This window comes from Triticum aestivum, chromosome 5B, assembly GCF_018294505.1.
Source record: "Triticum aestivum cultivar Chinese Spring chromosome 5B, IWGSC CS RefSeq v2.1, whole genome shotgun sequence".
Classification (NCBI taxonomy): Eukaryota; Viridiplantae; Streptophyta; class Magnoliopsida; order Poales; family Poaceae; genus Triticum; species Triticum aestivum.
This window is the reverse complement of record NC_057807.1, coordinates 591205394-591229843: the sequence shown is the minus strand read 5'-3', so window position 1 is coordinate 591229843 and position 24450 is coordinate 591205394. Positions and strand designations below refer to the sequence as shown.

At 43.4% G+C, this 24450-nt stretch overlaps 3 protein-coding genes and 4 non-coding genes across 8 annotated transcripts; 4 read left to right on the top strand and 3 right to left on the bottom strand.

Moving 5' to 3' along the window:
- Window positions 1-5189: 5189 nt before the first annotated feature.
- LOC123113466 (NADH-ubiquinone oxidoreductase subunit 8) lies at window positions 5190-8578 on the top strand. Its single transcript, XM_044534700.1, has 8 exons — window positions 5190-5393; window positions 5541-5622; window positions 6103-6156; window positions 6260-6351; window positions 6437-6550; window positions 7844-7911; window positions 8039-8150; window positions 8241-8578. The coding sequence occupies exons 1-8, from the start codon at window positions 5340-5342 to the stop codon at window positions 8334-8336; spliced, it is 672 nt and encodes a 223-aa protein (XP_044390635.1). The 5' UTR covers window positions 5190-5339; the 3' UTR covers window positions 8337-8578.
- An 855-nt stretch (window positions 8579-9433) lies between these two features.
- TRNAT-AGU (transfer RNA threonine (anticodon AGU)) lies at window positions 9434-9507 on the top strand. The gene has a single exon. It is a non-coding gene; the product is annotated as a tRNA-Thr (tRNA).
- Window positions 9508-10353: 846 nt separating this feature from the next.
- Window positions 10354-10427, top strand: TRNAT-AGU (transfer RNA threonine (anticodon AGU)). Its single transcript has one exon. It is a non-coding gene; the product is annotated as a tRNA-Thr (tRNA).
- Window positions 10428-10967: 540 nt separating this feature from the next.
- TRNAT-AGU (transfer RNA threonine (anticodon AGU)) lies at window positions 10968-11041 on the top strand. Its single transcript has one exon. It is a non-coding gene; the product is annotated as a tRNA-Thr (tRNA).
- A 3-nt stretch (window positions 11042-11044) lies between these two features.
- LOC123117052 (pectin acetylesterase 9) lies at window positions 11045-14107 on the bottom strand. Of its 2 annotated transcripts, XM_044537904.1 has the most exons (11): window positions 13800-14097; window positions 13465-13677; window positions 13069-13148; window positions 12901-12987; window positions 12648-12772; window positions 12492-12552; window positions 12315-12371; window positions 12129-12206; window positions 11938-12043; window positions 11602-11747; window positions 11052-11530 (listed from the first exon to the last, which is right to left on the bottom strand). In XM_044537904.1, the coding sequence occupies exons 1-11, from the start codon at window positions 13972-13974 to the stop codon at window positions 11420-11422; spliced, it is 1239 nt and encodes a 412-aa protein (XP_044393839.1). In that variant the 5' UTR covers window positions 13975-14097; the 3' UTR covers window positions 11052-11419. The 2 variants fall into 2 exon arrangements, with proteins under 2 accessions (XP_044393838.1, XP_044393839.1); XM_044537903.1 differs by having other exon boundaries at window positions 11045-11530; window positions 12901-13148; window positions 13800-14107.
- Window positions 14108-16780: 2673 nt separating this feature from the next.
- On the bottom strand, window positions 16781-16976 carry LOC123117963 (U2 spliceosomal RNA). The gene has a single exon (XR_006457591.1). It is a non-coding gene; the product is annotated as a U2 spliceosomal RNA (small nuclear RNA).
- A 1092-nt stretch (window positions 16977-18068) lies between these two features.
- On the bottom strand, window positions 18069-20635 carry LOC123117051 (F-box/FBD/LRR-repeat protein At5g56420). The gene is made up of 4 exons (XM_044537902.1): window positions 20521-20635; window positions 19403-20299; window positions 18782-18931; window positions 18069-18568 (listed from the first exon to the last, which is right to left on the bottom strand). Exons 1-4 carry the CDS (start codon window positions 20551-20553, stop codon window positions 18188-18190), a joined length of 1461 nt encoding a protein of 486 aa, XP_044393837.1. The 5' UTR covers window positions 20554-20635; the 3' UTR covers window positions 18069-18187.
- Between the last annotated feature and the right edge of the window lie 3815 nt (window positions 20636-24450).

The window sequence follows — 24450 nt, the reverse complement described above, 5'->3', positions numbered from 1 at the left end:
GTTCTTACTCGTTTCCCGTTGCAGCGGATACTCCAAAACCCAGAGGCTACCGGCAGAATAGTGGAGTGGGATTTGGATCTATCCAGCTTTGATCTGAGGTTTGAGAGCACATCAACTGTCTAGAGCAGGGCGTTGGCAGAGTTTATTGTAGAATGGACGCCAACCCCTGATGAGGAAGTGACAGAGAAAGTTGTCCCCGGCAAGAAATCACCCCAAGAATGGATTATGTATTTTGATGGTGCCTTTTCCCTACAAGGGGTGGGGGCTGGCGTGCTTCTTGTTGCCCCCTCCAGGGAGCACTTGAAGTACAACGTCCAGATGCATTTTGCGCGGGAAGAAGCTACCAATAATACAATAGAGTATGAAGGGCTCCTTGCCGGGCTCAGAATTGCAGTAGATTTGGGAATTAAGAAGCTGATCATTCGAGGAGACTCACAGTTGGTGGTGAGGCAAGCTAACAAGGATTATCAAAGTCCATTAATGGAGGCATACGTCAAGGAAGTGAGAAGATTGGAGGGGCACTTTGACGGATTACAAACAGAGCATGTACCCCGTGCGGAAAACAGTATAGCTGATCATTTGTCAAAGTGTGCTGCATAGAACCTTCCTGTGGAACCGGGGAATTTTGTTGGAGACGTATCAAGAATCCACTCTTGTCCTCCGACCATATAATCACGACGATTTGCCATGATACTAAGATTTCTCATAGTCAATATCACTTTCTCCATCTTCATCATAATAACCGTGCTCAACGTCATCATCATCATCACATATATGATCATCACCTAGGTCGAGTGATTCATTAGATTTATGACCATGACAATGTTCAAGTTTATGAATTCTAATTGTCTCCGAGATGATGCTACTATTGATTCCAACATCACCCTTGGAACACATGAGATCATGGAGCTCAAATAGACATTCACCAAACTTGGGATCACTATGCTTAATCTTATGAAAAGCAATGGATTTTTCAAGTAGTCCATTAAGATTTTCCAAAGAGTAATTTGGAAAGCGTTCCTCAAGATAATTTCATATAGTACACGCATTCAAAGTTTTGCAAGAAAATAAGTATATTTCTAGGCAATCCTCTAACGATAAGATTAATAGTCCTAAGATTGTGAACCATGTCAAGATATTCATCGGGGGTAGGATTCAAAGGATCAATAGGAGGCATGTAAGGGCTAAGAATATAATTGCTCAAATTATATTCATTGAAAATCCCAAGAATCTCATTTTTTTCCAAGAACTATAAAACTCCCCATCAAGAATAGGCACTCTATGTCTAAGACTCCCGAGCGTAAACTCGTTCATCTTCCTCCAATGGCGATTAAACTAAAACAATGGAGACCAAAGCTCTGATACCAATTGAAAGGATCGAGAAGAAGGTTTAGAGGGGGATTAGATCCTTAACAAGTAAAAGTGGCAGTTTTTAGTTTTTTCAAGTTAAGGTTGAGTTTAACACATGTTAAAGGGCACACAATACATCTCAAGCAAGCATGCCAAGAGTATTGGCAGCGGAAAGAGTAAAGCATGCAATTTGCAAGAATGTAAAGGGATGGGATTGGAGTGTGCAAACGCAATGGAGATACGGAGAATTTTTGGCGTGGCTCTGATAGGTGATGCTATCGTACATCCATGTTAATGGAGACTTCAACCCATGAATAGTAACAGTTGCGCGAGTCCATGGAGGGCCCCACCCAGGAAGGGGCCACGAAGAAGAAACCTTGTCTATCCACCATGGCTATCGCCCATGAAGGACTTGTCTTACTTAGGTAGATCTTCATGAAGTAGGCAATCTCCTTGCCTTTACAAACTTCTTGGTTCAACTCCACATCTTGTCGAAGGCTCCCAATCAACATCTAACCAATCTATGAGACACCACTCTCCAAAAGGTAATAGATGGTGTGTTGATGACGAACTCCTTGCTCTTGTGCTTCAAATGATAGTCTCCCGAACACTCAACTCTCTCTCACAAATTTGGCTATGGTGGAAGAAGGATTTGAGTGGAAAGCAACTTGGGGAAGGCTAGAAATTAAGGTTCAAATGGTAGGAATGGAATCTCTTAAACACATGAGTAGGTGGTTTTCTCTCAAAAAATAAATGGTGGAAGTGTAGGCATGTTATGATGGCTCTCTCTTATGAGAAGAGGGGTGGAGGGGTATATATAGCCTCCACACATAATCTAACCGTTACACACTTTTTACCCATCTCGGTGGCACCAATCAGAAAACTCGGTGGCACCGATCTATACAAAAATATGAACGTTAGGAATATCGGTGGGCCTGATGGGAACAACTCGGTGGGACCGATGTGCTAGGGCTTAGGGCAAACTTCATCTCAGTGGCACTGATTGCATCATCTTGGTGGCACCGAAGTGAATGCAATGAGCAACAGAGAATCAGTTAAGGCAACTCAGTGAGACCGATTGCAACTTCTTGGTGAGATCAAAATGATTTTAACAACTCACAGAGCGCTGGCAAGGCCATCTCGGCGATACCGAGATCCGTATCAGTATGACCGAATCGTTAGGGTTTTGGCAGTGGCTATGTCAAGATGAACTCGGTGGCTCTGGATAGGAAATATTGGTGGGGCCGAGTTGGGAATTAGGTTTTGGACATATTTGGATGGAGAAAGTGGTTGTGGGTTTTGGAGCAATATCACTAAGCACTTGAGCAACAAGATCATTAAGCAACACCTCATCCCCTTTTAATACTATTGGCTTTCCTATGGACTCAATGTGATCTTGGATCACTTAACCAAAAATGTAGAGTCAGCTTTTGCCAATCCTTGTCCTTATCATTTTAAAGGGTTACACACCCTCTTGTCCTTGCCACTCCATTGTTGAACTTATCTGAAATATACTTGATAAAACAATTAGTCCAACGGAAGATGTGTTGACATTAATTACCAAAATCACCCAAGGAGCACTTGTGCTTTCAACTCAACCCAGGGAGCAAGAATGACCTTGCAGAAGTGCATCGGCCCAGAGTACTCATGGAAATGTCCATAGTTACATGGCCTCTTGTTGGAGGCTCTACTGACCTCTAGCACTGCCTTGCCATTCTCGAAGCTGGCCGATGGAACCTCGTTAACCTTCGAGGAGTTGCCGAGGATGAGCTTGTCATTTTGTGTTGAAAAAATGAACAAGAGGCCAATAGAGGTACCTTAGACGCTGATCAAAATGTAATACACATATGAGCAAGATCAATGGTAGAGGTATGCTGAAAATCTACTGCACTTCATATTCAACCTTTGTTCATCCGTGCAGTCGATGCATCGTTTGACCGCACTTATGACAACCGAACTTCAACATTCATTCATGCCATCTACCTATCGCTTCAACCTACAAAGCCCCCATTTATCTACCATCGCAATCCACTTCACCCATCTCTATGTCTCTCTCCCAGTCTTCTACCATCTCCAATTCCTGAGCTATCTCTCTCTCACCACCGGTCCAGCTCCATGAACCCCTACCCTACTGACCATGCATGTACGACACTCATCCTCAAGTGCTTGCTTGGTGACCATAGGAATTTTGTGAAGATGATGGAAGTGTTTGCTCGGTTCAAGACCGTGGACGAGATGGTCAAGGAGGCAAGAGTTGTGCTCTTGAATGCAACAGAGATGGAGAAGAAGGCGATATAGCCTGACCCAGACAAAGGTGATATGTCAGTGAACATACTACTATGGGCGATGGAGGAGGCATGGTCAGCTGATCCATGTCAGAGAGCTAGATAGGACAAATACAAGTTTGTCGTAGCTCCTACTTACCGGGACGACAATGATGACGAGGAGGTGGGGGGGGTCAAGATGGTGGCCATGGTTCCTGAGCGTAGCTACTCCACGATCCGCTAGAAGTCGACGAGTACAAGCATTAACCTACATGTCGCTCATCGTGCCTCTACGCTCATCATGCCTAGGCTATAGCTCTTGCTCAATTGCATTGGATTTGAATGGACATAAGAGTGGATTGTGGTCGATTTAACCCCATGTTAATGAAAATCCTTCGAAATCCCATTCACATTCCTCAAATCCCTAATCGGATACACTTTGTTTGATCCCACATCGAAGCCTAGAACTTCAATCGATGCCTAAATCCCATGAACAAATAGTATAATCCATGCCTAAATTAAATGTGCGAAGTGTAATCGATGCCTACATCGATCTTTCACAAGGGACAAAGGGCTTATCGCCATTGATGAACGCTTGGTTGAGGGGTGGTGAAGCCGGTGGTCGATGCCACCCAGATCATGTGATCGCCATCGCTGGTGAGAGAATGGAGAGAGGCTGGAGTGAGTGGTGAGAGAAGGATGAGGGGATTTATGATGCGGCTTCGGGAACCAACGTTGTCTCCCGCATGTCCCCGCACATGCAGCCACCTTCACCCATGTGTGCTCGCTTGCATCGCTCGGGCCCGACTCACTGGAAATAGTCGATTCGAGCAATCCTTCATAGCCATGCCAGAGGTGCTTTAAGTTTCGTATGGGTCAAGATTCCATGCAAGCCAAGCATCCAAACAGCCAAAATTGCATCCCCGGTGCCTGGTTAGGGTATATTCAACCTACCAAATGCACCCCAACTGCATGATTTGGACATCTCCTTCGGCCGCTCCAAACTCCCTTCCTCCTTTGTTGTTCCCGTGAGAAATCGTGGTACTCGAGCTGCTGGTTGTAGCATTGAAGTTGAGTTCCCTATATGCCTATGGGTTAATCTTTTTGTAGGGTCTATATGACAGTGGGTTTGTCTTGGCATTTTTTTTCTCTTCTCTTCTAGTATGGTATTTTTCTCTGTTGTAACACGACACTTTTCTGCTGTAGCATGACAATTAATGGACACGTGTAGCAAATTTCTTTATTATGAATGGAAATTCTGTTTGCTGTAGCATGTCAATCCTCTTTTGTGAGCAACAAGGTTTGACCGGCTCCGGTGAAGGGAGGACGATTTCGGCGGCACGCCTTCCGTTTGCTCCAGTGTTTGTAGTCGTCGTCAGGTAGTCCATGTACGTGGTTGTAATTTTTATTACTCTAGTGTTCTTCATATTTTCCATACCTTCTTTTAGGCAGGACGTTCTCTGTACCTTTTTTTTAGATAAAGACGTTCTCTGTACTTTATTTTTTGAGGCGGTAGACGTTCTCTGTACGTAGTGCCTTGAACACACAGAAGGCCCTGTCTGGGCAGTGCTGCACTTCCCAGCCCAGCCCAGCCCAGCTGCAAGTTCCTCTTTCTCCACACCCGGACATCCCCCCAGCCACTAACTAGAGACCACAGTGCACAGCCCACCTCAACCCCCCTTTTCGATCCGAACCCACCGCCTCCTCGTCGCCGACGACGCCACCATGGCGGCGCTCCTAGCCCGGCAGGCAGCCCTGGCCCTCCGCGCTAGGCAGACGGTGAGCGACCCTTCTAACCCTCCCCTGCCTGCCGTCGCCCTCCTAGATCTACGCCGTCCGCCCTCCGGCTTCCAGATCGAGCCATGCCGCTCCGCGCTCCTGTTCGCGTTGTCGTCCGTCTGATTCCGTGGTTTGCCCGTGTTTCAGGCGCGTCTCGGCCCGTCCGCGACGGCGATGCAGGGCCACCTCCGGACCTACATGGACGCGGGGGCGCCCAAGAGGTTCAAAGGTCTCCGCCCTCTCCCCCTCTTCTTACTGAGCTGTTCGGTATTGTTATTACTTATCAAATGCGGTTCGGGCTTCGTCGGTTCTGTCCTATGATTTCAACGCATTCCGTGTGTTCAAAGTGATTGATTTTCTATGTCCTGTGGTGCATACGGTAGCGTGTGAGCGAGGAATTAGGGTTGCACTTGAAACTCTTTGGAACAGATCTTCGGTTATATTAATTAGTTGCACACTGTTGCCTGACACCGTATATGAAATGCTCAAAAATTGTGCCACGCTGCATCCGGTTGGTTTTAGGAGAACCTGTTCTTTACAACTAAAAGCCATTTGCTGCTGATGATGGACCATAGTATCAAATTTTAATTGGCCTAATTCTTTCGAACACTAATTCCATGCTATGATTTGTGTTTGCATAGTTGCATATTGAATTTAAATTTGTGCGATGCTACTGTTCTCTGAAAGTGCTGCCCTCTTTAATGATCAGAGGACGAGGAGAAAGAACAGCTTGCGAAAGAGCTCGCCAAAGATTGGAGTGCTGGTGAGTATATGTTTTTTATATGGGCATACAATTGTCTGTTGGCTATTTTCCTTGTTGCTGTTAGGATACTGCTTCACCTCTCATTTTAATGCTCTTTCTTCAGTGTTTGAAAGGAGTATCAATACATTGTTTTTGACTGAAATGGTCCGTGGTTTGATGCTGACGCTCAAGTACTTCTTCGAGAGGAAAGTTACAGTTAAGTGGCGAATTTCACACATGCTATTAGTCTTATTGTCGTGCTTGCTTCTGTTGACTGTTCTTTTATCTTGACTCCTTGTAGATTAACTATCCATTTGAGAAGGGCCCTTTGAGCCCCCGTTTCCGAGGTGAGCATGCTCTCAGGCGTTATGATACTGGGGAAGAGCGATGCATTGCCTGTAAACTATGTGAAGCTGTAAGTTGTGTTATCTTAAATCTTGCAATAATAGTGGATTAGTTAGCAAACCATATGAATTTATCTTCTGCCGAATGAAATTGAGATATAAATGGTCCATACTCCATAGTAATAGCAGGCCATGCTTATATGAAAATTTGATGTTTGCACCAGTAATACTACTCCATGCTATGTTATAACAGTGATTCCATGTTTTCCGTATTGAATTGTGAGTTCTTAGGGTCATCTTCTCTTTTCCATTATTTACTTTGCAAAATTGGTTTCCTTTCAAGTATACCTGACTGAAATTGATTAAAGTTTTTAAGAAAAGTTTGATCCCTTACTTGCTTGAAGTTATTTACAATACATGATGGTTTTGTTCTTGTTGGCGGTAGACCTTGTAGTTGTTAGTGCTTATGGAGTAAAGCATTAAGATTGATGTTCTGTGAGTATTCAAAATAGTCTGGCCATTGTATGCAGGGTTTCAGTTCCTGGGATTGATCACTTTTTCCCATGGGTACAAGGAGAACAAATCGTGGCCTGTAAACATTTAATTTAAAATCTAAATTGCAATTTGAAGTACAATTGATGGCATAATTATGGCCGTGAATCAGACAGTTGTCGGTCATTCTTTGAGGGTAACGGACATGTCAAACACCAAGAAAATTGCTGGTTACTGACTAGGAATCTGTCCTGAAGAGTCCACAACTCCTGGGTTGAAACACTGATGGTGCAAACCTCTTGTGTCAGTAAGATTGTGTAGGGTGTTAGCAGTTAGAACTTTGAGCTCTGGATCACTGGCAGCAAGAGCATTGCAGCTTTCTGCTTATTGGTGCTTTTTTTTAGAAAAATATTTACAGCTCAAATTTCTTAGGCCACATGCTTCTTCAATCTAGTATGGTGTATGGAACTGGTGCACGTATGGGGTTTAAGAAATTCTTGAAGAAGCATCGTATCTAGATTTAATAATATTTTGCAATTGAACGCACAAAGGTTAAATTCATGAGCCCCCCATGGCACCATGTGTCCACTACTACCTTGCTAGATTTACCATAAACTTTGTTGAACACTGATAGTTTTCTGGAAGTAGCTTGCTGTACCGTGTAAGTCTGTAACACTCTCACCAATCTTAGTTATTGAAGTCTTGGCCTTTGATTAGTTTCAAAACTTACTGCAAATTCTCATGTATAGTAGTGCAAAACTGTGTGATTGGCTTTTAAGATGCTTGAATGTTGGATGTTTCTCATACTAGTTGAAGTGGTAGTTATTGATGCATAAGTATGCCTTTTCTCACATGGCTTCACATGTGGTCAGATATGCCCAGCCCAGGCAATTACTATTGAGGCAGAAGAACGTGAAGATGGCAGTCGCCGAACCACAAGGTAATCGAATGGCTGTTTATTTTCTGTGAACCGTGTTAACTGTTAAATAAGCCATGTTGATGATCTACTGCTCTTAATCTGCAATCAAGCTCCATTCTGACGATTCATATTTTATTTTGTCTTGCAGATACGATATTGACATGACCAAATGCATCTACTGCGGGTTCTGCCAGGAAGCTTGCCCTGTCGATGCTATTGTCGAAGGCCCTAACTTTGAGTTCTCTACTGAAACTCACGAGGTAAACTGAACTAGCTGATTCTATCATATGATGTTATTTCCACACATTCCCTGGGAATCATAACACACAACATTCTCTGCCATGGTGCAGGAGCTGCTGTACGACAAGGAGAAACTGCTCGAGAACGGCGACCGCTGGGAGACCGAGATTGCCGAGAACCTGAAGTCTGAGGCCCTTTACCGTTGATTTGCTCTTGCCATTAAATTGGGTCTGCCATTTCCCCTGTTTTGCTCGACTAGCCGATAAATAAGCAAACCTGTATCATAACCTGAAAGCAAGGCGCCATGTTTTTGTGCCTGTGCTCCATCTGTTGTACTAGCATGCTCCAGGGTAAAGGTTTACGGCATGTTTTTGCGATTATTCAAATATTTTTGACTCTGATGGCATCGTGAACAATATACTGGTTGTGGAGTTTATTTTCCTGTCAATATGTTGTGTTTGCGTTTGTTATGAATGATGATTAACCAACCATGGCTATGAACTGGTCTGGACTAAGATTGCCCGTTCATAAATGTGAAGCAGTGTAGTACTCCCTCCATCCCAAAAAGCTTGTCCCTCAAATGAATGTATCTAACATCAAGTTAGTGCTACATCCATTTAAAGGACAAACTTGGGACAAGTTGAATGTATCCAACACCAAGTTAGTACTAAATACATCCACTTGAAGGACAAACTTGGGACTAATTTTTTCGGATGGAGGGAGTACGTATTACTCCCTCTGTCCCATAATATAAGAACGTTTTTGATACTACACTAATGTCAATAACGTTCTTATATTATACTCCCTCCGTTCGAAATTACTTGTTATAAAAATGGATGCATCTACAACTAAAATACATCTAGGTACATTCATTTCTTACAATTAAAATACATCTAGATACATTCATTTTTTGGACGAGTAATTCCAAACGGAGGGAGTATCAGTTATGGATTACTGAGCACAATGCAAGAGTAAACACAGTTGACAGAAAATAAACAGCCATCTGATTACCTTGTGGTTGAGCGATTTTACGGCATACTTAACAGTTAACACAGTTCACATTTTGCATAAGGAAAATAAACAACTTGGCAACGCAGTCATAAGATCGTCATAAGGCCAAGATGATTTGAGATCTTAGAAGTAGTGCGCACAGCAGAGTTTTACTGTATTTTTAAAAGAGTTTCCCATAGAGTTATCTGGCTTTAGTCATGAAACAAAATTCGGAAAAAGAAAACCGTTCTGTCGTCCGGTGACGAACACAACTTACTTGATGTATAAGCCAATAATTAATTCCACAGCAAAAGCTTTCATAGCTCAGTTGGTTAGAGCACCCGTTTAGTAAGCGGGAGGTCTTGAGTTCAACTCTCAATGAAAGCAATTCCATTTTTTTCTTTTTTTTCCTCCGTGAAAATTTGGCCTTTGCAGTTTGTACGCATCATCAATGCATTGTACCAAACGTGTGCACTACTTGCTCCAAGATCTCAAATCATCTCAGCCCACAGGTGGATGTCGCCGTTGGTGAGGTGTCTTGAGTTCAACTCTCAATGAAAGCAATTCCATTTTTTTCTTTTTTTTTCTCCGTGAAAATTTGGCCTTTGCAGTTTGTACGCAAATGGCTTCATCAATGCATTGTACCAAACGTGTGCACTACTTGTTCCAATATCTCAAATCATCTCAGCCCACAGGTGGATGTCGCCGTTGGTGAGGTGTTCATGATGCCAGGCTAAGGACCGTCGTCCGTTCCTCTTGTTTGAAAATCCTACACCTTCTACAAATGCCCCAATCAAAGCCTACTTGATTGTGTTGATTTTGATTCTCTCCCTCCCTAGCATGGCCAGAACCAAGGACTCGTTCCGACTTCCAAAAGTCGCCAAAGTAACTGAAAGTGCGTCTCTTAGATTCCCCTAATTTGTTTTTGGTGATTTATGACATATCCATGAGGAGGAGTAATGTTTGAATTTATTTCAGATTTAGTCCCTTGTCCATGAGTGGAACATCAATGGTAAGTTGGTGACCCCTAGTCCCCTACCTACAACTTTCGATGATGTTGTCTACCTCAAGCTCTTAGAATGCACTCCCCCCGTTTCTTTTTTACTTCGCATATTAGTTTCGACTTGAATCAATTTTTCTAAAGCCTCAACATTCTCAATGCCAAATTGATATAATTAGATCTAGCAAACACGTTATAGGCCATGTAAGTAAATAATTAATTTTATATCAAAAGCTTTCATAGCTCAGTTGGTTAGAGCACCCGTTTAGTAAGCGGGAGGTCTTGAGTTCAACTCTCAATGAAAGCAATTTCTTTTTCTTACTTTCTTTTTTCTTCTCATGTATCAAAGACAAACTGTTAAAAATTTGTTGTTCTTCTCATGTATCAACGACAAACTGTTTTTCTTACTTTTCCTTTTTCTTCTCATGTATCAAAGACAAACTGTTAAAAATTTGTTGTTCTTCTCATGTATCAACGACAAACTGTTAAAATTTTGTTGAATAAATTAGGCTACAACTAGAGTTGTAAGTAGCGGATAGCCCCTGCACATTTCCTGCCATTCTGATCTCTACCTTGTTTGATGAAACAACTTTTTCCTTTTTTTAGGGGGACAACACATGTTTCAATGGCAAAATTCCATCGTCAGCCATGTCTTGGAGCACAAGCTCGACTACGGAGAAGCAAGCCAAGAAACCGAAGCTAGATTGTCGGCACCCATCAACGGTGACGGGTTTTGACTTGAATCAAATTTTCTAAAGTCTCAACATTCTCAACACAAAATTGATGTAATTAGATCTATCAAAGACGATACAGTCCATGTAAATAAATAATTATTTCTATGCGAAAAGCTTTCATAGCTCAGTTGGTTAGAGCACCCGTTTAGTAAGCGGGAGGTCTTGAGTTCAACTCTCAATGAAAGCATCTTTATTCCTTTCGTTTTTCTTTTTCTTTCCATGTATCTAAGACAAAGCCAGGCGGTCTCCAGATAGTTTTGTACTGTTAAATTTTTTTTGTTGAATAAAATTAGGCTATAATAACTAGAGTTGTAATTAGCGGATAGCCCTTATATAGGTGGCCTTCTGCACATTTCCTGGCATTCTGATCTCTACCTTGTCTCATGAAACAACTTTTCCTTTCTTTCAGGGGGAGAACACATGTTTTCATGGCAAAATTCCATCGCCAGCCATGTCTTGGAGCGCAAGCTCGACTACGGAGAAGAGCAAGCCAAGAAGCCGAAGCTAGACTGTCGGCACCATCAACGGTGACAGGTTTTGACGCCCTAAAACTCAGTGGCCTAACCTAGTTAGATGGTATAATGTTGTGACAAGTCGAGTCACAAGGATAGGGGCAGTCAACTTCTTGGGCGGCACCCCTTTCAAAGTACCAATCACCAACAAGCTTCGCAATTGCCTGAAACAAAAAGATTTTAGTGCAAACAAGTACAGCTTATTCTTACGGGAGTAAATAATTATTAGTACTACCTTGTCATGTAGTCTTGGGGAATTTGGTGCAAACCATGTGTCCTGAGACTCGCTCTGGCAATGTGAAAAGCAAGAATTGATGAACATCCCCACCTTCGATTCGCCTTCGAACGGTTTCAGAGCCATTAACATTGCGCTTCTCAGGCCTGGAGATGAGTTCAGAAATGTCCTCAAGGCAGCAACTTAAATCAAGGATCTTCTTTTAAGAGAATATTTATGTAGGACAACAAATTGGTTGAATTGCCTTAAGAGTTAAAGCAATAACTAAATCAAGACCCTTGCGTTCGTTGGTTTAATGTACATTTCACAGACCCGTATAAAGCACAAAAATGTAACCTTGGAGAGTTGCAATTTGGGATGAGCTGCATGCGCTAAGGGCCGCCTTGCAGCGACTCCATTGACCTCTAGGATCAGACGAAGGAGGCACAAAATTTTGAAAAAACTGTCCAAAAAATGTTAAGCATGTGTAGTTACTAGTGACCGGATGCTGAAAAAAATGTGTAAGGTAGTATCATGTCTTGTTTTACCTGATATACGTCGTAAGCTGAATTCAAGATGAAATAGGGGGCTCTCATGCTCCGAAGCGCATATTGCCGGAAAAAGCACTGCACACAAACGGTGGGAAGTTATGCATGGTTTAGCACAAGCGCGGTGTAAAAATGCGGTTCGGTTCTACCAGCAAGGAAGAGTATAGGAATCCAAAGAGTCCTCACCTGATAAGATTTTACCGTCGAATCCGAACAGTTTTTGTTCAAATTCTTCTGAACCCCCTAGATTAAAGTTGAAAAATTGCAAGAAGTATTTCAAAACAAGAAGGTCCAAGGCATCGTAGAGATATTTCCAATTTACTGTGGGAAGACCGGAAGAGGGATTTTGCTAGTGAAAAGGACCTGGAAATCGACTACCCCGTTAAAGAAAGACCTGACGGTGCTGTGGCCGGAAATATCGTCCCTGCGAAATGACGCTAAGCCCTTTCAACACATTTGAGAAAAAAGAGTCAACATTTCAGAAGTATTTTTTTTCTTGCTTGATTTGCTCCAACTTACACATCAAGGAAAAACCCTGCATCGCTCATGCATTTCACCGTGGCTACACCTCGGAGACGCTCCTCGAGGTCGTCGCAGTGGAAGAACGTAGCTAGACCTCCTGCTGAGCAGCCTGAGAGCAGCACCTGATGAAGGATTCAGAACTTGCTCAAAACCATGGCCGACTTAATTGATGTCTAGCCTGAGAGCAGTAAAACAAATATGCAGAAGGTATATTATATATATAGGTTGTGAATGATGAGATGTGATGAACCTTTTCGGCTTTCGCAAGGCCTTTCAGGAACAGATCGGTGATGATTGCATCCCATATCCTCTGGCCTCTCATGTAGATGACTGAAGACTGCATATGTAGAGGCAAGCACTGAGCAGCAAACTTCTGTTGAACGCATGCAGCAGCAGGAAATAATGCAAGCATACTTACACCATTTCTGAACTCTGAATCGCCCGCAAAGGAGCCGCCATCGCAGTATCGAATTTTCACTCTATTCCAATTGTAAAAATCTGCTTGAATTGTTGGCCAATGCCGTGTCAGAAAAAAAATTCTAATAATGACGAGACTTTATGAACTTTTAATTTTTGGACCTTGCAAGTGGCCTGAAAAACCTGATGCAGATGTATGCTAACAATTAATCCTTGCAGGACCGTTAGCTTGAATTCACCATGGACCTAACTAGCTAGCTTGGTTGTTGGTAGTGCTACCTACCGGATTATTGTGACTGTTTGGTGCAAGCAAGAAGCTGAAGAATTCTGAAGTGTGTGTTCGTTTTCTTTGTTGCTGACTGAAAGACAATTCAGGGATTGAGCCGAGGTACCTTACCTGGGTTCATGGCGGGATCGTTGCTGAGCAATCCGGAGAACACCTCGAGCTTGTTCATGAGGCTGCTCGAACCTAGTGACATGCGGGCTCTCTGGGCGCACGACCGCGCGTCGTTGCACCAACCGCCGCCCTCGAACTGGAGCAGCCAGCCGCGAGCGCCGGCGCCGGAGCCCTGGTGGAGGTGGTACGCCGGCGGGCTCCCGTCGAGGCACACTGCAGTGGAACACAGACGCGCGGCGCCGCCATTGGTACTCCGTAATGGAAATGCACATCATAGACAATATGCCACCGGATGGAGGAGAAAAGAGGATATGTTCAAGGGGACGTGGACTTGCCTGCTCCCGTCGACGCGGCGCCTGGGACGAGAGTCATGTCCACCATCAGCTTCTCCTCGACCCCCGCCGCCGCAGCAGCAGAAGCAGCAGCGACGACGACGACGAGCACACCCGTGGCGACGGCTGCAGCCCACGTCCGGACCCGCCGCCGGGCCATGGCGGTCAACGGCGGCATGCAAGAAGCCAAGAACTGACGGCTCTCTCGTGCGTGTGCGCGCGCATGTATGTACACGCAAGTTGGAAAGCGAAATGACAAGGGCGAGAGAATGCACCGGAGCCGGATGTCGACGATGGAAACTTGTGCGGATAACAGCGTCTCGTCGGCGTCAGCTCCTTCGTTGGCTGGGGGCGGATGATAATGTACAGTGTAGATAATAGTGATTTCTTTTGCGGCCACAGATCCACTGGCCTCGTTGTGCTGTTTCAACTTTCTTGTTTCTTTTTTTTAGTGTAACTTTCTTGTTTCGAGAGTTGTGTGTGTGGATCCGACCCAGGAACTTTTAGTTGGTCAGGGCATGGCCGTGCATCAAAACGCTGCTAAAATGTGCGGACAACATGATTCGGACACTTTTTACATGCAACGCAGTGTATCGAATGTCTACGGACCAGTACATGCATTTGAATTTTTTTTCAAACCGGAAACAGGCGTGTGGGAGGTTTGAGAGAGTCCAGACGGCTGCCACACCGGACTCTGACACACCCGGCCCATCCAAATCCCCCCTTCCGGAGCCCTTTTCCCGCACCCTCTCCCCCTATCCGCACCCACCAGACCATCGTGGCGTCTATAGCACTCCGGCCAGCGCCCGGTTCTTTCCGGAGCTCCGTTGCTCCACTCGGGCGTCTTGTACTTACCCACCGTTGCACCTTGCATCCGTCCGCAACCCAGGTATCGTCTGCCTTCTACCGATGTCGTCCATCGCGGACACCATGCTAGCAAGTGTTCAGTAAAAAGTCATTGAGTTTTTTTACCTTTTCCTCCTTAAAATGAAGCAAGCACGATTGAGGAGGAGGGGATACTCGGTGAGGGAAGATTTATTGGTGTGTGGCGTGTGAAGGGCCACAAGTGTGGGGTTTGTAGGCATAAAGCAAAAGGGCATAATATTTTGCCAGCATGTGCATTCTTAGTTTCACGAGCATAAGTAGTACACGCCCCACAATTTGGATGGGATCCATGGTCGGGATGTGAAATCGCTACTTCACAAGTGATACATCATTTCAAACGTTGCCATGTTGGCCAACATGCATGTAAATCATGAAGATCGTAAGTTTTGTTGTTGCTCTACACGGTCAATTCTTTGATTCACTCGATGTTGCAACTTGATGATCACGTCATTGTATAGCCTGCACACATCTGCGATTTACCAAAAGATGGAGGGCTAGCCCTTCACGTTGACACATTGTTGGATGAAGCTCAAAGGGGTGCCCATCTGGATGAACAACATTTGGTGCACCGGGTCAGATAGCCGCCCCCTATCTGCTGCCTGTGGAGTGTGGACACGTCTGAACCTGTCGGTGGACATTTGATATGTCTGTTTTGATGCACATCTTTGGAGATCCTTTTACTAGATAATTGCTCACATGTTATAACGGGGCAAACATACATTAATTTTTGCAATTTAGATTTCTAGGTAAATAAGTTTTGCTAAATGCAACTACGGTGGAAATAACATATATGATGATATGGTTGCAAGGGAATCTTTACCGCGCACCCTCAAATCGACCGTATATGTCCTTTATGAGAGTTTAGACATTTTTTGTATCCAATGATATCCCTCGAAGCATCGACAGAGAAGTCCTTTTCGGTTGCGAGTTCCCGTCATGGCTCAGAAGCTTGAATAGCCCACCAATGGCTGCAGTGGGTACTGATGGTTCTTTCTTCAAAACACTTACTCTATTCTCCAACTCTAGAAGACTGATCAGGGAAAATGATGTACGTGAGGAATTCATACATAACAGGCATAGTCAGGAAAACAAGGAGATGATAGCATCCTCTGACGCTGGTCACACATTCGCGATACAGCGTTGTACTCCCTCCATTCCTAAATATAAATTTTTTTAGACATTTTAAATGGAATACAACATAGGATGTATGTAGATATATTTTAGAGTGTAGATTCACTCATTTTGCTCCGTACGTAGTCACTTGTTGGAATTTCTAAAAAGACTTATATTTGGGAACGGAGGGAGTACATCTTATTTAATGGCTTTGATCCTTATCAATGTATAACTACGTACTCTCTCCGTTCGGAATTACTTGTCGCGAAAATGGATATATCTAGACGTATTTTAGTTCTAGATATATCCATTTCCAAAACAAGTAATTTCGAACGGAGGGAGTACAAAACAAGATCTACGTGCAATGCAAATGGTACAGATCTCTGTTCTTCAACATTACTGACACATTAGTTCTGTACTCATGCACCTACAAAAAGGAAAACAAGTTTATGTGAAGTTGGGCGGGCACGGGCACTACTCAGTCGTGGCTCAGCTCAACACATCACATGGATAAGGAAATGCTTGAAGAAACAAAACACATCACATGGCTCAGCTCAGCTCAACACATCAGATCGCAATTAACCACTAAAAAGGATGAGAGTTAATACACCAACGTTCTCAATCGTAGCTTTGCTCCATCATAAGCTGCAACAAGTTCAGAATGCCGGTGTTGTAAATTTCCCCATCAGCAGCTGAAACAAGTTCCAAATAAACAGAGTAGGCCAGTTTGACTCGAGACAGCAAGAAAATCAACAACCTGTCAACAGAAGCGGTACTGACACTAAAGCAAACACAAACATGGTAACCTGATCTTACCTTCAGTGTGACACTTCTTGTCCTTGCTCAATCAAGTTCGAAATGTGAGGCCAACCAAGAGCACTTCAGATTGTTCAAAGCATGTTGTGACTTGAAGAGGATCATAGGAGTTTGTCCAAGAAAATTTATATGCAGTTTCAAGGGGCATGAATGTTTAAACTTTGATTTGGTTGGGGTGCGCCTGCCTGGGCTGTAGTGCAACGCCCAGACGACACTTGAGGGCCCCAATGGCAAGCCACTGTGGTGGACCCTCCCCCATAAAAAATAAATTTAATATCATTGTGGGCACATGACCCACATATCAGATATTAAACTGATAAGAACAAATACTACACTTGATCTTAGCCAAAAGGCCGAGAAAGGTATGAGTTTCAAAGTTGCCCTCCCCTCGTTTTATAGCTACCTCGGCCGCGCGTCCCCCCTCCGCAAGCGAGGTGGTACTAAACGGAACGCGACGAAAGAGCAGGCCAGCCTCTCGTTCGTTTGGGCTTCAAACAGGGCCGACAAAAACACCGTGGCCCAGTATTACGGCTTCCCTTTTCTCCCTTTGGTTCCGCTCGCTGTCTGTGACATGTAGGGACGAGCCGAGCTTGAAGCCACCGCACAACACGGGTCCGTCGCGTTCTCGTCCGTACCTCCTCCCTACTCTCCAACTGCGACTCCGCGCGGTCGTAGCGATCGGCCGAGGTTGGCGACGTCCGGCGCCATGAAGGATCAGGCAGGCGGTCGCGCCGGTGCGGCGGCCGGCGGGCGGTGCAGGAGGACGACGCCGGCGACTCAGTCTAGGACAAGATACAAGAAACTTGAATGGATGGAAAACGTACGAATGTCAGCTGTGATGACAACTGGTACAGTTACAATGTTTAGTTTTTTTTTTTGAACAATGCAAGGTTGACATAAACAGCACCAGGACAAAATACATGAAACTAGGAATAAACAGATTGTGTTCAACTAAAATACATGGCATGTGAGTTGTTCAACTAAAAGCAACTTTTCAGTAGAAAGTGGAAAATTCACTAGGTTCAGTCCAGTAAAGAAAAATAATCTTTAATGCACATTTTACTCTTTCATAGTAGTATCTCGCAGTTCTAAATCCTTGAGTTGGTATGTGGCAAGAATGAAGTACGAGAGGTGATTGCCTACATAAAAGCATGGAAATCAACTTGACTTGCTCGTTTTATCAGTAGCTGCAGCCATCTTCTGAAGATCATCTGGAGTTCTGGACAAATAGCAGAGTCCACTTAATAATGAAACAAGCTTTCTTCTCGCTTTATAAATAAATAAAGCAACCACCACGTTTAAAGGCGCTTTCTTCTCGCTTTAAAGGCGCTGGCAGAACCTACTATTAGAAGTATCATTGAGTTAAGAAAGTCCAATACATGGCACAAATTATGAAGAGAGATAAAAATAGCAGAGGATTGGCTTGGGTCGTGCATACATTTATTAACAATCGTTCAACACAAATTAACAAGCCATCTGCAGCTACAGTGAGCATTCAAATTTTTTTCGACAACTTTTTGAAAATGGAAAACAATTTGCCTCTGAATATAGCAAGCCATCAGAAAGCAGGTATCTATCTACAGCTTCTTACGATCATCAAAAATTACTTGGCCTGAGAACATCACACCATCTGTAATTCGCCTGACCACCCTTTCCTGCTCATCCTTGCTCTCTGGGAAAAGACGCTCTGCAGAAGAACAGGGCGGCGGCTGCCCAAGGTCATCACATGTCTCACATGACTCATCTCTCAAAATTATTTTCTGCAAATTGGGTGCTCGCTCCAGCATAGCCCTTGTGAATGCCAGCTGCTGCTTTAGCGGCTTAAAACAAATAATTTGGAGCTCTCTCAGTAGAAGGTTCTTGGAGCCGCGGCAGTCCATCTCCCACCGAGGGCTCCTTCTCTCAGGGAAGCGCTGCAGTCTGACCTCGCCATCGATATCGCATAAATGGTCATATACCTGCATTTGCATTAGGAATAGTTATATAGATATAGGCTTGTAGTTTAAATTTTCAGGTTCAGCAGCAATTCAATGTACAGAATGAAAAAAAAACAGCATAACATACAGTTTGAATATGAGATTATGAAGATCATAAAAGTATTTTAAAATGGGAAAAACATACTCATTACTGAAGCTGGCAAAACGTTCTTAGTCAGAAACGACACAACTCACCTGAACTTGTAATATTTCAACAAAAGGGGCTGCCTCAAGAAGGGCTGTCGTCCATATAAGGTCAAATTCAACAAAGATACCAAGTATGGACAGCATCCTTAGCTTGCTGAATGCAGAGCTGAGTTGCTTCATTTCAGGTTGCATCCAAAGCTGGCCAAAGATAAATAAATTTGGATTAAATTTCATAGGATGCGCAAACGCAAATCTACATAGTTAAAAAATATGTCACAGAAGTACAAAATCACTGACATATTGGCAAAATGTACTTGGTGAGAGAACTCCATTCTAAGAAATGATTGAATCAATTGGGACACATTCTTTTTCGAAAAAGTCACACTTCAATTGTGAATGTATCAAAATAAAATACAATTTAACTAAACTTTTGACTAGGATAAACTTTTACATGATGATGTGTCTCATACCAAAAAAAACACGTCGATTTACCATAGAATAGAGCAGGGTTTCATTAAAATGTTGCTTTCTTGCGCATTTGCCAACCTATGTGTTGGGAATTACCAAACACAGCCATGTCATTATTATCTATAACAAAGAAACATATCTACGATGTCACTAGGATAACTGTGAAAACATGGCGAATAGAAAACTTCAACTAGTACTTACATTTTCTCCTATAAAATCCAGCGTTAGAGTATGTATGCCCGTGGTGCCACGTAGAAGTTCACTTAACTTGATCACATTCTGATTAAGTTCGGACCCATTTGCAAGGTGTAATTCTCCAAGAGAGGGAACAGAACCAAAAGACAATGGTGCATTTTCAGATTCCCAGGTGTCCCAATGAAGCCTCTCCAGTTTCGGAAGGCAGAGCAGGTCAAGCCTCCCGAAGCAACACGTGTCGAGCTCCAGAACACGGAGTTTCGAGCTTGGTGCATCTATCTTCCACAGAAAGCCACGACCAGCGTCACAATGAAAGAGTCTTAGATACTTCAATTGTGTGCAACGGTCAAACAGGAGATGGTGCATGTCCAACTCGTAAAAGCACACATTGTGGAGAGAAAGCCTTGTGAGGCAATGGAACACACTAGGGTAGGCATTGAAGAAATGGTCCATGCCGTCGGCAAGCCGTAGCATATGAGGATCATTACAGTCGCGCGGTTCCGTCTCATCGAGGATCGTGAGATCCAAATCTTTCAGCAAGCCACTGTCGATCGCGTCGCACACTAGCGGGCCGATGTCGCTTGAGAAGGTGTTGATCGAATAGAGCTTGAGCTGCAGGTTTGTGAGGGTTGATTCTCTCCGAGGCTTATCAAAGAAGCTCCTGACTGCTTTGGTAAGGGACACCATCGCGTCATGCATGTCATTTGCCTCAATTGGATCTGGGTGTGGAACAGATAGGAAATCCTTGACATCAACGTTGAGCTCAGGCAGCAACCAAGGCAGATTTCTCCAACGTGTAGAGAGTACACTTGTCCTTGCAGCTGTAATTAGGCCAGATCTCATCAAGATAGACAGCAAAATATCATCAGTCAGTGCACTAAGTCTGTCTTCCGCCTCTGATTGCTGCATAAATAAAATAGGTTTTATTTAGTACTGAGTAAATAAATTCAGAAGTGCCGGACATAGAGGAGTTACAAACATATACTCCCTCCGTTCCATAATAAATGACCCAACTAGTAGTCAGGTACACACGCATCACACGTAGGAGCTTATAGATAACCAAAGTATGAATGATTATCGACATACCACGTTATATAACAAGTAACATGTAAATTTGAACTTACTTGGCAGGGCGAATCATTATTATGTAGCTCCATGGGGAACCCAATGAGTCTTCTGCACTTCGAATCTCACTGGTGGTGATTCTTGGGAGAAAACCGATGCGCGTTTGTATTGTTTGTCTGTCGAGATTGGTCTGTCTTATTTATATGCAGTTGCTGCTCCGGTAAGCAACCCCCCCCCCTCTCCTAATCGGAAACGGAGGGGGTCCCTAATCCGACTTGAACTAGAAGAGGTCGCCAGCTATTCCGAAATAGGACCATAAACCAGAGCTAAACCGAATTGTTTGGCAATTAGGAGGTTCAAAAATCTACCATTGTACATATTTATTACTCCTGCTAACGGAGTTCCAGTTCCTCCCATGGAACCCATCTGCCTTCTCCGATGGATGGAAACCTAGACGAGAGAAACGGAGAACACTCGACAGCGGCGGGTGGAAACCCTGTTCGCGGAAAATCCGAGCTGAGGAAGTGAGGATGCGTTCGGCACTTCGGCAATGGGGGGGCAGTGCCAGTGCAGGCCAATTTAGGCGCGTGTGGCCCGGTGCCCCGGTCTGCCTCAAGTGGGCTGGAGCTGCTTTTTTTTCGCGATCTCGCCTGTTGACGCTTGACGGGCCCTATTTCGTTTTTTATTTTTTGTTTTTATATTCTTATTTTTAGTTTTAATTTTTTTACAAAAAATCCAGATATTTAAAAATAAAAATATGTTTAGATTTTAAATAAATAAATAACTATAAACATGTTCACTAATTTAAAAAATATTTCGAATTTCAAAAAAGTTTCACAAATTCAAATAATCACTCATTTGAAAATTGTTCTCACATTTCAAAAAAAAAATCATGAATTTGAAAATTGTTCTTGTATTTCAAAAGTTCAGAAATTTAGTAATTCTTCACGAATTTTGAGAAAAAAACGGTGTTTACAATAAATTCATGAGAACATTTTACGAATTTTAAATTATTCGTGGTTTTAAAAAAAGTTCATAAAAACGTTTCAAGAATTTGAAAATTTGTTCAGTAATTTCTATTATTTTACTTTATGATTCACAATGATTTTTAAAAATGTTCATGAAGTTGAAGGAACATTTGCGGATTGAAATAACTTCACGATTTTGAAAAAAATTATGTATTTTAAAAAGGAAAAAATAATAATAAAAGAAAGAAAAAATAGTTCAAGGAAAGATCTAGAACCTTCCCAAAACTTGTAGGGAGAAAAACCGGAATGGCCGACACTAAGGGGCTCACATCCCATGGGTGCACGTTTGCTCTCTACCCCTCGTCGTACACGGGGAATAGGATTCCCTGTCGAAACAAGGCAAGGGCTTACTAGAGCAGGTAATGGGGCGAGGCCCAGCAACATGATATAGCACGCACGCATCTTCTCCTAGTTGTGCGCATCTCGTATTTGTTGAGAGGTACATTGCTGAGCTTGATTGTATCAAGGCGGTTCTTAGAAACGTTCCTCATCAGGGTTCTCAATCTGTTGCAAGGTCTAATTCACGGAAGCCACCTCTGCTGATCGTGCTGGGATACATGTCGATGGAGGGGGGGAGATTGGTGCTGCAGCGGCAGTGTGCAGGGATCAAGATGAAAGATTCCTTGGTCGTCAATGGTTTTCCTAGGCGTTATCGAACCGACAACTTTGGATACCCTTGCTTTTCATGAAGCACTAGTTTTGGTTGAAGACCTTTACCTGCCTAGAGTCGTTGTTGCATGCGACTGTAAGCCAATTGTTGATAACATCAAGGAAGGAATAGAAGGTCCTTACATTACAGTCATCAGAGAAATTGTTGCGGATAACACACTTCATGACTTGCGATGTTATCTTTGAAGGTGGAGAATCAAATCATGAAGCTCATAGCCTAGCCAAATTCTCTACTTCGCTTGATGAGGGGCACCATGTGTGGCTTTTCAATCCTCATGAACTAGCTTGTATCCCACTAAACATTCATATTGATCAATAAAGTTTTGGCAAGCCCCTAAAAAAAGATGTGCACATCCCATCCCAAGCAGTTGGAGCATCTCTAACCAATCCCCAATCCTTTATAATCGGTTAACTCCTCAAAAATTTGGTTTTGAGGAATTAACCAAACCTACTGATCCCTTATTTGGTTAACTCAAAATTTCGAGGAGTTAGGCCAGAAAAGTAGGTCTTCTCTCTCAAATATAACCTGTCGATTTCAATTTTTAGTAAAGTTTCTCTCCTCGCTAATCCCGCCTGTGTCTATCTACAGTTTCTACCATTAGTGCCCAAAGTCACCGCCCATGTCACCGGAGGACCCGATTCCGACGGAATGGAGCCGTGGGACTCCTCCGCAACCCCGCTGGCCACTCCCACCAACGCTATGCCACCAAAATCAACCCATGTGTTGTTGTCCGCACGAAGGAAGCGGCTCGGTACTAAAAACATGGTGCGGGCCGCCGTGCCGTCAACAAAGACTAGTGGCAACGTCGTGGCAGCACGATGAAGACCGCTCACCATCCTCTTGCAACGGTCGGCAGGAAGCAGATGAGGAAGCCAACAGAGGCTGGGAAGGCCCTCACCGAGGTGACGGTGAAGAAGAAGATGACGAAGAAGAAGGCATCCATGCCGCCTCCTCCTCCATGTTCAGCGGCTTGTAGCACTTCTTTGGCCACCCCTTCCCCCTCCTCCAGCTTGTTCAGCCGCCACCATCGTGACTGAGGTCCATGGCCCCCAAGTGTTCAACAATATGCCCAAGAGGTAAAAGAATTGCATCCCTTTTCCGACCAAAATATTGGTGATCGTTTGCAGATGTGTGGTGATTACCTTTGATCCGATTTCGAATATAGATAGTACCTTCCTTTTGACTCAGAGGTGACCCTAGGTATCGAACCCACATGAAGAATTGCTAATTGAAAGATGGTTCTTGCAAGCTATTGTCGTCACTAAGAATTCTAGTTTCCCGGAACAAATACACAAGGTTCTAAGAGAGAAAGAAATATTAGCAAAATAAGCCATGGCTTAAGGTCTTAACTTGCAACTGCATACATGCACTTGGATTTTATCTATATAACCAACATGGTTCTTCAGCGTGGCTTGAAATCATGCAGACATGCAAACACTGCATAACATAGATATAGAAGATAACCAATAAGGGAGTGATATACCTTCTCGTCAAACAATTTACCTTTTTCACTGGAGTTGAGGTTACCATTGGTAAGCATCGATGTGTTGATGCCTTTGGCATTCTCCATGCCAAATTTCTTCATGCAATCCTTGAGGTATTTCTCCCGAGAGATGAAATTTTCATTCTTCTGCTGCCAGACTTGAAGACCGAGGAAAATATTGAGTTCTCCTATCATGAACATAGCATATTCTTTGGCCATCATCTTGCAAAATTCTTTGTTGTAACGTTGGTTAGTACAACCGAAGATAATATCGTCCACATATGCACACAAATAAATTACCATCATACGACTTAGTGAATATAGTGTAATTAGTGGATCCTTTGGAGCTCTTTGCCTTCAGAAAACACTTGAGGCAATCATACCCAGCTTGAGGAGCTTGCTTGAGGCCATAGAGTGCTTTGTGAAGCTTGTAAACTTTTTTTTACTGCATAGAGTGGAAACTTTGTCTGGATTCCTCAAGTCTTCAAAACATAGAGGTTGCTCTTTCCACATCCATTTGATAAAGCGGTATTATGATAGTTAGTGTAAGCAAGTAAGATTCAAATTGCTTAGAAACGTGTAACTAGTGCATATGCCTCACCAAAATCAGCACTTTGACCTGAGTGTAGCCTTGTTCTACAGGTTGAGCTTTATTCCTCACAACTTGATCATCTTCATGTTGCTTGTCGTGGAATTTTCATTTGGTGCAGATGATATTGTGCTCTGCCAAAACTGGTATTTTGACCAATGTCCCAACTTTGTTGCAATTCTTCTTTCATTGCTACCATCCATTAAGGTTCTCCGAGTG